Source organism: Trachemys scripta, chromosome 2 (assembly GCF_013100865.1).
Source record: "Trachemys scripta elegans isolate TJP31775 chromosome 2, CAS_Tse_1.0, whole genome shotgun sequence".
NCBI lineage: Eukaryota > Metazoa > Chordata > Testudines > Emydidae > Trachemys > Trachemys scripta.
Window position 1 is genome coordinate 232,502,280 of NC_048299.1, and position 12,204 is coordinate 232,514,483.

Genomic DNA, 12,204 nt, shown 5'->3' on the forward strand with positions numbered 1-12,204 from the left:
TGTCAGCCATGTTGAAATTAGGCTCTTCCCCAGTAATAGTACTTAAGAGTAGGTTTGATAAATGTCTATCAGGGATGGTCTAGACAGTATTTGGTCCTGCCATGAGGGCAGGGGACTGGACTTGATCTCTTGAGGTCCCTTCCAGTCCTAGAATCTATTAATCTACTTAGACAAGATCACGCTGCAACAGTAGTTTCCTACAGACTGTCTGTTCAAATGAATGGAACGTACGTACTTCTCTAAGCACTGGAAATTAGAGTTTGATTAAAGTTACTTGGTATATATTTGCCACTGACTGGACTAATAACTGACATGGCTATGAGAGAATTCACTGAACTCGAAATAAAAAGCCTCTGCAAAGTGCTTAAGCAATGAGCTCAGCTAATATGTTTAAAACCAGAGACATTGCCCATTATATTCTCAAGAAAATATAGTAAATTAGCAGCCATTTGGCAGGTAAAGTGCATTAAAAGGATCTTGAACAAAACAGAAGAACCATTGCAAGCTTATAAGAAATACTTACTCGTCCGTGCAGAAAATGAATATGCATTTCATACTGAAAAATTAAAAAAACTTTTTACTAACTCCATTTGCACAATACATTAACCTCCCAAGTGCTGTTATAAATATATACAAGAGTATAATACGCTCAAAGAAAATGCTAGCAGCTCAGCAGAAAGTATGCATCCCTTTAAACAAATATAATTCATCTAACACAATACTCTTGCTTTGTATGTTACTGTAAAAAATATTTACTACTATCAAGTGGATTATTATGACGAGGATGATTTGTTAATCAGCTTGCATTAGTGCCTACAATGTGCTAGCCACTTTCAAAACATAGAGGAAGATGTGGTACCTGCCTTAAATAAATACATCCTTTTATAGAATGCTACTGTAAAAGAGAAGGACATTAAAATAATAAATATTCTACCTACCTATGTATCGTAAATCACTTTGATATATGGATGGCCAGATTATTTTAAATGCCTGATTCGTATGTCCCTCATCAATACAGTATTTGGCAGATAAGGAGTATCTAATAATCCTTAATGGATGTTTAATGCATGTAAAACATCTTGTAACAATTGTAATTAGAAAATCCTTGAAAAGTGACCTTTCATCTATATAGACCCTTCATCAAATATAGACCACTGGTCAAATTTTACTCTATTCTCAGTGAAGGCAATAGGGTTGTGAGGTCATTTATTAGTGCAGCGTTTGTTCTTACAGTTATAAATAAAATCTATGTAAAAATCTCAGATGCAACATTACGATAAATATGCAAAATTGTCAACTTTCCTACCTCCAGTTTGTAATAAAGTGAATCTTGCACAGAATACACCAGAGTTGCTATTATATGATGAAACTCATTAACTTCTAAAAGTTGATTAAAAAGAAATGATCGTTATTTACAATTTTGGTATCATGTAGAGAGTAACATCTTCTGTCTGAATACTAATCTTATCTTTGTTGACCACCTAATATAACATGAGAGACTACCGTCTAATCTAGGATGTAATTGTTTTTTTTCCCCCATTTGAAAATGTTTTACAAAAATTCACTACAGACATGATCATACTAAACATACCCATATACATGGTAATGTTTTCTTGCCTGTTTTACAGAGGCAAAAGTTAAAACCCACACCCATTGGTTTTTTTCTTGCATGAGAAGCACAGATGTCTGGCACTTCAACAGTGATTTTTTGTACAATCGTTAATGCAAACCGCAAGGAAGCGACTTTTATTGAACATTGCCAGCTGTTTAGCAGTATTATGAAATGACACTTTTTTTTTGAAGAATTAAAGGTTAGAACAAGACATGGATTCACTCTGATGGCTAACAGATAAAGCAGCAATGACTATTGATTGCAACTCTTCAAGAGCCACTGCCTAATGTTCTTTGCCGATTAAGAGACATTTCTCCTCTGTGCACATTAGAAGAATTCATTGGAATATGCTTGGTAATGAGATCACAGTCCTGCTGGCAACTTCGTATAATCAGACAGTGAAAACAATTCAGCCTCTTCTCTTGACTCCTGGTAGGATAAGGTGCTAATCACTTTTACAGATGGAGACAAGTGGATGTGGGCCATAGTAAACCATCTTCACTGCTCAATAGCAAGATTTTTGGAAGAATGGTAAACCTATTACATAAATACAATAGCATCTTCTAAGTCTGCTTCTGAAGCCTTATACATAGAAATATCTCAAACTGTATGTCCAACACATAGGAGACTTCATCATTATGATGTTTAACTTGAACATATTTATTTTGACATTTTAACATTTTTCTCTCTGGGATAATTTAATTACAAGTCATTTTTGTGAAGGTCAGAACAGGTCAGCCAGCATACAAATGTTACTCCTGGGGGAATTCTGCGCCACTGCGTAAGCGCAGAATTCACGTGCCCTGCAGATTTGGAACAATCTGGAACAAAACCAGGGGGATAAATTCAAAATAATGTGAGGTTCTAAAAATGTTATATGAATACTCAGACTCCCTTATACACTGGTGTAAGTTGCAACCTGTTGAGACACATGAAGGTTTAATAAAAGGAGATATTGTGGAAGCAAGTTGCAGTAGAAGGCTGATTAAAGATAATGCTGAGGAAAATGAATGAACCCCTAATTTCTTCCTGGTCCAACTGGAAAAACTTGTATGCGTGGCGAACTCTCCAAAACAATTATGTAATGAACACATATACAAAAGCAGAAGTATGCAGACTGACTAAAATTGAAGTAAACAAAAAGGCACTTACATGGAAGAAAAAGCTACACTTCAGGAAGGGATATTCAGCTGGCAGCTGACTGACAGTTTCCTCAAATTCTTTCTAATCCTGTTGTTGGACTAGAAAGATGTTAATACTGCATTTCCCCTCCCCTCAAATTGCACAGAAAAAGCCCTCTATGTCACTTATGTCTAATTTATACAAACATTTAAAACAGAAAGAAGTATCCAGCTCAAATCATTGTATGTTAACATGGCAACATAAGTTAAATAACAAATGTAATAATCTTAAAAAGGAAATTCTCATGTTGATATAAGCCCCACATTTACTTTTTGCAAAAATGCAACCTAAGGGCCTGTCTACACTTACCGGGGGATCGACGTGCGGCGATCAATGCATCAGCAGTTGATTTAGAGGGTTTAGTGAAGACCCGCTAAATTGACCGCAGATTGCTCTCCCATCGACTCCTGTACTCCACCGGATTGAGATGAGTAAGGGGAGTCGACGGGAGAGCGTCTCCTGTCGACATCGCGTAGTATGGACCCAATGGTAAGTAGATCTAAGCTATGTCGACTTGAGTTACGCTATTCACGTAACTCAAATTACGTAGCTTAGATCGACTTTTCCCTGTAGTCGAGACAATGCCTCAGATCAACAGTAAAGCTTCTATGATTTTCTCTTATTTTAATCCCTTTTGTAATCCAAACACTGCAGCACCATGATAATGCATTGAGAGCCAGAAAGTGTCCAATCGGAGTCAAATGCAAAAAGTAAACAATCACCATTAATGCTGAAATGTAAGTAAGATTTTTAAATTCTTTCACATGTAATAATCTAAGGGATCTTCAAAAACACACAAATATATTTTAATCTTTCTACTATTCCTTTAAACTCAGAGTTACGTTGATAGCTGGTCAAGAATTGTGGCTAGGGCAACTCACCTGGGATGTGGGAGGCCCATGTTCAAGTCCTACCTGACTTTAAGCAGGGACTTGAATCTGGGTCTCCTATGTCCCTGGTGAGTGCCCTAGCCACAAGACTACAGGCTATTCTGGAATCTGTCTGCCTCAAAATTTTTCATGAAAAAAATAAGAGAAAGGTCTCTGTTTTTGTTCCACACTGTAACAAAAATAAATTTCAAAATCTCAATATTTTTTTTAGAAAATGGAATTCTTGTATTCTGGCCAGCCCTAGTTACATTTTCACAAAAGCAAAGTGCTCTGTATTGCCATCTAGTGGAACTAAAGCATACCTCAGAACTATGCTTCCAAACAGCTGTTGGTTTGGATTTAAATTTTTCTACATTGCTAAAGTTTCATAATCCAAACAAAATAATCAAGTTGCAAGCCCTAAGGCAGCTGCTCATCTGTCAAGTGACATTTATAAATTATTGCATTTTCAGAATGATTCTTTGTCATTACACTTACACATCTCACTAAGACCTTCATTCTTATTCACTGAAAAATTCTGTCTCTTACCTACACCTTTCTAACAGATATGTTATGGGAAAAATAATATGCGGTTGGGTTTGATTTTGTTTTTTGAAAAGGAAGGGATATTAGCTCACTTGAGTACACTGCTAATTCTGAAGAAGCCTATGTTAAAGAGCTACTTTTAAGATATTTGCATGCTGTATTAAGGATTCTGTACTACTATCAGTGTGTCTCTGAAGCTCTTATTCCTTGTAAACCCCCCTTTGTTTGGAGAGCTATTATAAAGTTTCATTTTAATTGTTGCCTTTGGCACCAGAAACAAAACACAACGTTCCTCAGTTATATTGCCTTAAATAATCTCCACAACATTATTAAAACAAAAAATAAATAAGCTGTACTTCTGTAGTGTTCTGTATCCTTATCTTCAGTCCTCATACACAGTTGCAGAAGTTCGTGTGTTTTTTTCTAAACTGTAAGCAGATCTTAAATAAACAAGGTAACACCTTGTATAAACAAAGTTACTGCAATCTTTGCCTAGTTTCTTATTGCATCATTCAAATGAAAAAGCCATTTAGTTTGCAACAACTTGCATACAGTAGATAGATTAAAACTTACTGAGGTGGAGAAGACAAGACCAAACAGATCCAGACAAGGGGCTACTGGACAGAGAGTGCTGCTCTGAGAAATTACACCCTGCTCCTATTTCCCCAAATGCAGCAAAGATTCCCTAGAGGAGAAAGCTGACGGAGACCATGTGAAAAGGCACAGGGACTTCACAGAGCCCCCCACACTTGCAGCAATTTCAACCAACACACTGAATTTGGGTCTGAACTCACAATCACTTTGCTGAAGGGGGTTGTAGGAAAAGACACTGAACATTCCCCCTGGCAGAGCCTTAGAGAGTTTCCTGTCCACTATGGAGGAGTGGGACAATATGGCCCAAAGTGAAGAAAATAATGAGTTCCCAAATGATTACAACTTTTACTAGAATTTGCCTCAAAATTATAGCAATTGTCACCAAGGTATCCATCACTGTATTACTGGGTCTAAAATCTAGGTTAGTTTTCCCTCTTCATTCACTAATTCTGCTAGAATAGCTTGACTGGAATGTATACAAAACAAGAAAAAAATCCTCTCTTGCAAGCAGAACAATCTAATTTAGTTACTTATAGCATAAAATGCATCAAACTACTTTAGACGACATTTTGGCAACCAGAACACTTTTCATTGCTATACAAAGGCCAATTCTAGCATCCTTCACTCACACATGCAAAACCCCTCTTTGAGTTCACTGGTTCCTAAATTAATAGATGTATTTCTTCAAATCGCAATTAGTTTTACTAAGGTACTTGTAAATATTAAATTAATTCTCTCTTTTCCTTCTTCGTGGAAACCGCTCATCTCACTGAAGAAGTACAGTCTTGTAGTGGTGAAGGTTAAACTTTACTGGCACCTAGAAGACAGAGGTTCTATGCCTTGCTCTAACAGACTTGCTAGGTAACAAGCAAGGCTAAGGCACAAAATGAGTTACACCTAGCAAGGGACACAGGACAATAAGAAGAGGTTCTATAGTATCTTAAGAGCAAGAGAAAGACTAAGGCCATGCCTACACTACAAAATTATGTTGGCATATAGCCACCACAGTTATTAAATTGTTTGTGTGCGCGCGCGCACTCGGCTCCTTCTGTCAGAGGTGCCCATCCTCACCAGGAACACTTGTATCAATTGTATTGTCAGTGTGGGGCATTGTGGGATGGCTTTTGAGAGCCAGTAACAGTCGATATAAGCAATGCAATGTCTGCATTGACACTGTGTCAACCTAATTACACCCACCATTACTCTATGTCGCTTGGGGAGGGGGTGTTACTAATTCAGCATAGAGACACATTTACATCAGCAGGAGCCAAATTTAAGTGAAGACACTTCCACAGCTAGGTCGACGCAAGGCAGCTTACGTCAACCTAACCCTGTAGCATAAGGAAAGTATAGGTCCATTGCTTAGCAGCGAAGGAACACTAACAACAGATGACGACATCAAGACAAATGAGGTCTTTGATGCCTATTTTGCTTCAGTCTTCACTAGAAATGTAAGTTGTGATCAGATACTTAACACAATTAATATTAACAACAAGAGGGAGAAATGCAAGCCAAAATAGGAAAAAACCTGGTTAACAATATTTAGATAAATTGGATATATACAAGTTGGCAGGCCCTAGTGAAATTCATCCGAGGGTACTTAAGCTGAAGCAATTTCGGAACTGATAGTGATTATCTCTGAGCACTCATGGAGGATGGATGAGATCGCAGAGAACTAGGGAAGGGCAAACATAGTACCAACCATTAAAAAGGGGAACAAAGAGAACCTGGAGAAATATTGACTAGTCAGCCTAACCTCGGTACCTGGAAAGATACTTGAACAAATAATTAAACAAACTAGTAAGCACCAGAGGATAATAGAGTTTTTAGAAATAGTTTACATTGATTTGTTATCAAGAACAAATCATGCAAAACCAACTTAATTTCCTTCTTTGACAGGGTTACTGGCCTCGTGCATAGAGAGAAAGCTGTAGATGTGATCTATCTTGATTTTAGTAAAGCTTGACAGTCCCCCATGACATTCTCATATGCAACTAGGGAAATGTAATATAGATGACATTACTATAAGGAGGATGCAAAACTGGTTTAAAGGCTGTATTCAAATAATAGTTATCAATGGTTCACTGTCAAACAGAGGGAACATATCTAGTGGAATTGTGGAGGAGTCTGTCCTGGGGTCCAGTACTATTCACTATTTTCATTAATGATTTCAATAATGGAGTGAAGAATATGCTTGTAAAATTTGTGGAGGACACCAAGCTGGGAGGGGTTGCTAGCACTTTAGGAGGGCAGGATTAGAATTAAAAATGACATTGATAAATTGGAGAATTGTTCTGAAATCAACAAGATGAAATATTATAAAGACAAGTGCAAAGTATTATTCTTTGGCAGGAAAAAAAATCAAATGCACAACTACAAAATGGGGAATAACTGGCTAAGCAGTAGTACTACCGAAAAGGATCTGGAGATTATAGTGAATCATAAATTGAATGGAGTCAACAATGTGATGCAGTTGCTAAAAAGGCTAATATTCTGGGGTATATAAACAGGAATCTCAAATGTAAGACATGGGAGGTAGTTGTCCTGCTCTGTTCAGCACTGGTGAGGCCTTGGCTGGAGTACTCTGTCCAATCCTGGGCACCTCAATATAGGAGAGTCCAGAGGAGAGCAACACAAATAATAAAAGGTTCAGAAAACATGACCTATGATGAAAAGTTTAAAATGGGCATGGTTAGTCTCAAGAAAAGCAGACTGAGGGAGGACCTGATAGCAGTCTTCAAATATGTTAAGGGCTGTTACAAGAGGACATTTTTCAATTGTCCTCCATGTCCACTGAAGATAGGACAGGATGTAATGGGCTTAATCTGCAGCAAGGGAGATTTATATTAGATATTAGGAAAACTTTTCTAACTATAATGGCAGTTAAGTTCTGAAATAAGCTTCCAGGAAGGTTGTGGAATCCCATCATTGGAGATGTTTAAGAACAGGTTGGATAACCCCCATCAGGTATGGCCTAGATTTACTTGGTCCTGCCTCTCGAGGTCCCTTCCAGCCCTATATTTCTATGATTGAACAAAAGGCACTTACGCTCTGTGCCTCAGTTTCCTTAAATGGAGATACAAATACTGCCTTACTCACATGGGTGTTTTGAGAGAAGTCCAGTCACTTTTGGGTGGCACTCAGAAAATACAGTGATGAGTATCATGAAAACATTGAAATACACCAAGGCAGGGATCAGCAAGCTTTGGCCCGCGGCCTGCCAGGGTAAGGACCCTGGTGGGCCGGGCCAGGCCGGTTTGTTTACCTGCCGCGTCCGCAGGTTTGGCCGATCACGGCTCCCACTGGCGGTGGTTCGTCGCTCCAGGCCAATGGGGGCTGTGGGAAGCGGCAGCCAGCACATCCCTTGGCCCATGCCGCTTCCCGCAGCCCCCACTGGCCTGGAACGGGGGACCACGGCCAATGGGAGCCGTGATCGGCCAAACCTGCGGACGCGGCAGGTAAACAAACCGGCCCGGCCCACCAGCGTGATTACCCTGGCGAGCCATGTGCCAAAGGTTGCCGATCCCTGCACTAAGGTTTTCAAATTTTAAACATTCACTTGTTTATTAGAACCCCAGCTCTGAACATTTGTGAACTTCATGGATTTCCACAGTTGGCTTCTATCTCTAGGGGCCAGAGCAAAACCAGTGGTACCGCCACCTTCAGACTTCGGGGAAGCTCTGATCTAGTCTTGAACTTTGCAGCTCAATCGCATCATCCTTTTTCCAGTCCCAGTACCACAATATACTTCAAAGGCAGAACTTGTAATAAACGAACTTGGACAACTAGACATATTGGAAGGCATTCCATTGAGTATTACCTGCAAATAAATTTACTATGCAGACATTTTACAAGGCCTTTGCCGAAACCTCAATGTCAAAATTAAAAAAGAAAAAACATACTAGAACACTACAGGTTAACCTGGACCCCAGGACATTCACCACATTACCTATAGTGGTTTTTAGCCATTACAGAGAGGAGAATCAGGAGAAGTTTGAACCATCACAGAGAGAGAGTGAGTGAGTGTGAGTGTGTGTGTGAGAGAGAGATGTTTTATGTTTTCTGGCATTCTAATTTTCAGAATTTCCTAGAGGAAGCATTTGTGACCTTGCACCCCATAATGCTTTATAGAAATATGTTTTTGAGTGTAAATATGCATATCTAGTGTAAAACATGAACGGAATATGTTTTATACTAGATATGCCATGTAACATATCTTTGCAAAGGTTATGTTCTACTGCATGTATTCATCCTAGTCACATGCATGTATCATTTTTAAATCTGAAGTTATGAGCATTGGCTCTATGCTTGTATTTAAAGTGTTTGCTGTAGAAAGCACCTGAGGCAGATTTGGTCAACACAGTGTGAAGGGGTTATTCAAGTAATTGGGAGTACTTGGCTAACAATGGACCTTGAGAGACACGCCAATCCACATCTGAGCTTTCCTAGGAACGTTAGGTCTAACATGTGAGCAATGGCTTGGCCTGTAAAGAACTAACTTGCCAATATGACTCCAAAACTACACCTTGTAGCTGTGATTCTACACAGGGAAGAGAGGGGTTTCAACCCACAAGAGAGAGACTATATAAGCCCCTGGAAATCCCTCCATTTTGTCTTCAGCTGTCTCAAGAGATAGCCTCTCCACCCCCAGGAGATGCCTAAAAGAAACTGGAACAAAGGACAGTAACTACAAGGGTGTGAGTGATTGCTGGACCCAGACTAGAAGACTAGTCTGTCAAAGAAGCTTATTGGAACATCTCTGAGGGTGAGATTTACCTGCATTTAGTTTCCTATTGTATTAGGCTTAGACTTGAGTGTTTTATTTTATTTTGTTTGGTAATTTACTTTGTTCTGTCTGTTATTACTTGAACCACTTAAATCCTACTTTTTGGATTTACTAAAATCACTTTTTACTTATTAATTAACCCAGAGTAAGTATTAATACCTGGAGGGGGCAAACAGCTGTGCATCTCTCTGTGTGTGTGTTATAGAGGGCGAACAATTTATTAGTTTACCCTGTATAAGCTTTATACATGAAATTCCCTCTCTAGCTGTTACTTAAATTCCAGAAAACATACAAATAAACAGTGTCATCTCCTTCTCACCTGGGCATCTGTCAAGTTGGAGAACAGTTATTTATCCCCAAATACTCATCTTGAGCAGTTTAACCAAAAGTGGAATTGTCTAATAAAATTACCTATGTTTGTGTGCATTTACAGTAGTTTCACAGTGGGCAGGAGAAGTGTAATAACATGTACAAAGTAAAAGTACACACAACTATTTACACCACAATGGCTCAGAGATATTTTTAGTTGAATTATCCACACCCCATCTCACTTCCTGGGAACACACAGATTTTTCTTTCCTTTGTTACCTTCCCCTTCATGTTTATTTTCCTCAATTCATTAATTTCTTTTCTCCCCCGCTCTTCAACAGGCCTCATTATGACTCAGCTCTAGGGGTATAATGGAGAATAAGACCCCACATGCTCCCTTGAGTATCCTCTCCATGTTGCAGATGCAGGGACGGTGTGGGGGTAGCAACAGGGGTGCTGGAACGAGGGGGGGGGATAAGAGGGCCATGGCCTTCCCACTTTTTACAGGCCATAAGGGCAAGCAACATGGGAGGAAGGAGCGGAGAGGAGTGAGTAGAGGGCAGGACCTTGGGGAAAAGAGGCAGAACAGGGAGGAGGCCTCAGGGGGTGGGAAGGGGCAGCTGGGGAGGTGGGGGGGGGAGAAACAGGGCCACAATTTGAGCACCAGTGCCCCCCCACACACACACTTTTAGGGACCTTCAGCCTCTCCTGGAGAGCAAGCATGCAGGCAGATGGGATAGGAGTGGGAAGATCCTTGGCTCTGCCTCAGTCATCAATCTCTTACTTGTCAGGGGCACAGATCCTTCTTCTAGGGTGCCTCAGCTGTGCACTACACCAGACTGGGTCTCGATGTAAAATGACAAACTCACATTGTATTTATGTCCATTTCTCTGTTAATACTATTCCATCTCCATTTTTCTCTCCCCCACCTCCCTTTATTGGTACTCAGTATTTGTTTCTCTTTAAAAAAAAATCTTTTTCAGAGCACACTACTAGCAGTGTAGCTAAGTGGATTGAAACTTACTATACCCTGCACAACCATTCAGTGACAGAGAGGGAGCAGAAGCAACACATGCTGGTAAGGTTCAAATGCTTTCAGTTTCCGGTTTTTGTTATTGGTATGTTTAGTTCTCCAGCTGACACTTCAGAAGAACAGTTTAACGCTTTACTTTGACCTGCTGGAGAATGCGTATTAGCCTCACTGTGCCAACAGTACCAGTAATCAACTTTCCTCCCCTCTTCCACTAAAAGACAAAACAAAACATGCTTTTAAAAGTCTGTCCTTACCTTGCTGGAGGCACATCAATATTTGAAGAAACAACCTTGCGTTTCTGTTCAAGAAGACAGACAGAACGAGTGTTTTCTTTTTCATGCTCATGAATTCTGTTTGTTTTTTTGGTGTCTGCAGTTTTTAAATCTTCCTCCCTCATGGCCAACAGGAGAAACTGTTGGTCTGGTAATTTTTGACTGATGTCACTTTTTAGGTCATCCTGTTGAAATGTAGTGAAGGTCATTTCACGCTTAATGCTGCCTGCCTGCAAAATTAAAAGCAATTATTATTACATTTTCCTTTATTTCTCTTAAAAGGGGAAAAAAATTCAACACCCCTAAGGCAGACACTTCTATTTAGCATCACTAACTAGGCCACTACCTCTTTGCCCTCCACAGACTCTAAAATTGCTGTCATTTTTCTTCAAAAGAAATTGACTAGTGACAAAGGTAGTCCAGACAATAATATCATTGTTTGGGGAAGCAATTTCTGACTGCATTATAAGGTAAGCAGTTTCAGATAACTCATAATTCTTAACCTAAGAATAAATCAAATAACTAAGTATTATATATTTACACACACAGTCTTTATTTGGAAATAAACAGGAGAATTCACAATTTATATGGATATCTTTCTAAAACGAATCCAACATGGCCAGCCCACCAAAACTTTGTATGTATATGTATATATATATATATATATAAAAAAACACACACATACATACACACACAACAATTATTGCACAGCATAACTGTAAATATTATCATTTGGAAGGAATGTGAAGTGTGTTTTTATATATAAACAACTAGGAGGCTCCCGAGAAGCAATTTAATAATTTGTGTTTTACTTGAAACTAAAGATAACATATTTAAACCTGTCTCTCTCTCTCTCTCTCTTCCCCATAGAAGAGCCTGCTTCCTGGTTGCAGGAGTATGAATTACTGGCCAGGTCCTGTTTGACCATTAAGTGAAAACTGGCAGTTCCAGAGAGGCTGTTTCATAGCAGCTATGATAATTTGCCACCACTTGGCCTTTTC

At 39.2% G+C, this 12,204-nt stretch overlaps 1 protein-coding gene across 2 annotated transcripts in view; it reads right to left on the reverse strand.

Annotated features, from left to right (window-relative positions):
• ZNF704 (zinc finger protein 704) overlaps window positions 1–12,204 on the reverse strand; it is a 151,175-nt gene that overhangs the window by 94,925 nt on the left and 44,046 nt on the right. For both annotated transcript variants that reach the window (XM_034763181.1, XM_034763180.1), the window contains exon 2: window positions 11,186–11,433. In XM_034763181.1, the coding sequence (XP_034619072.1) occupies window positions 11,186–11,412 (227 nt within the window). In that variant the 5' untranslated portion in view covers window positions 11,413–11,433. The remainder of the gene's footprint in view (window positions 1–11,185; window positions 11,434–12,204) is intronic.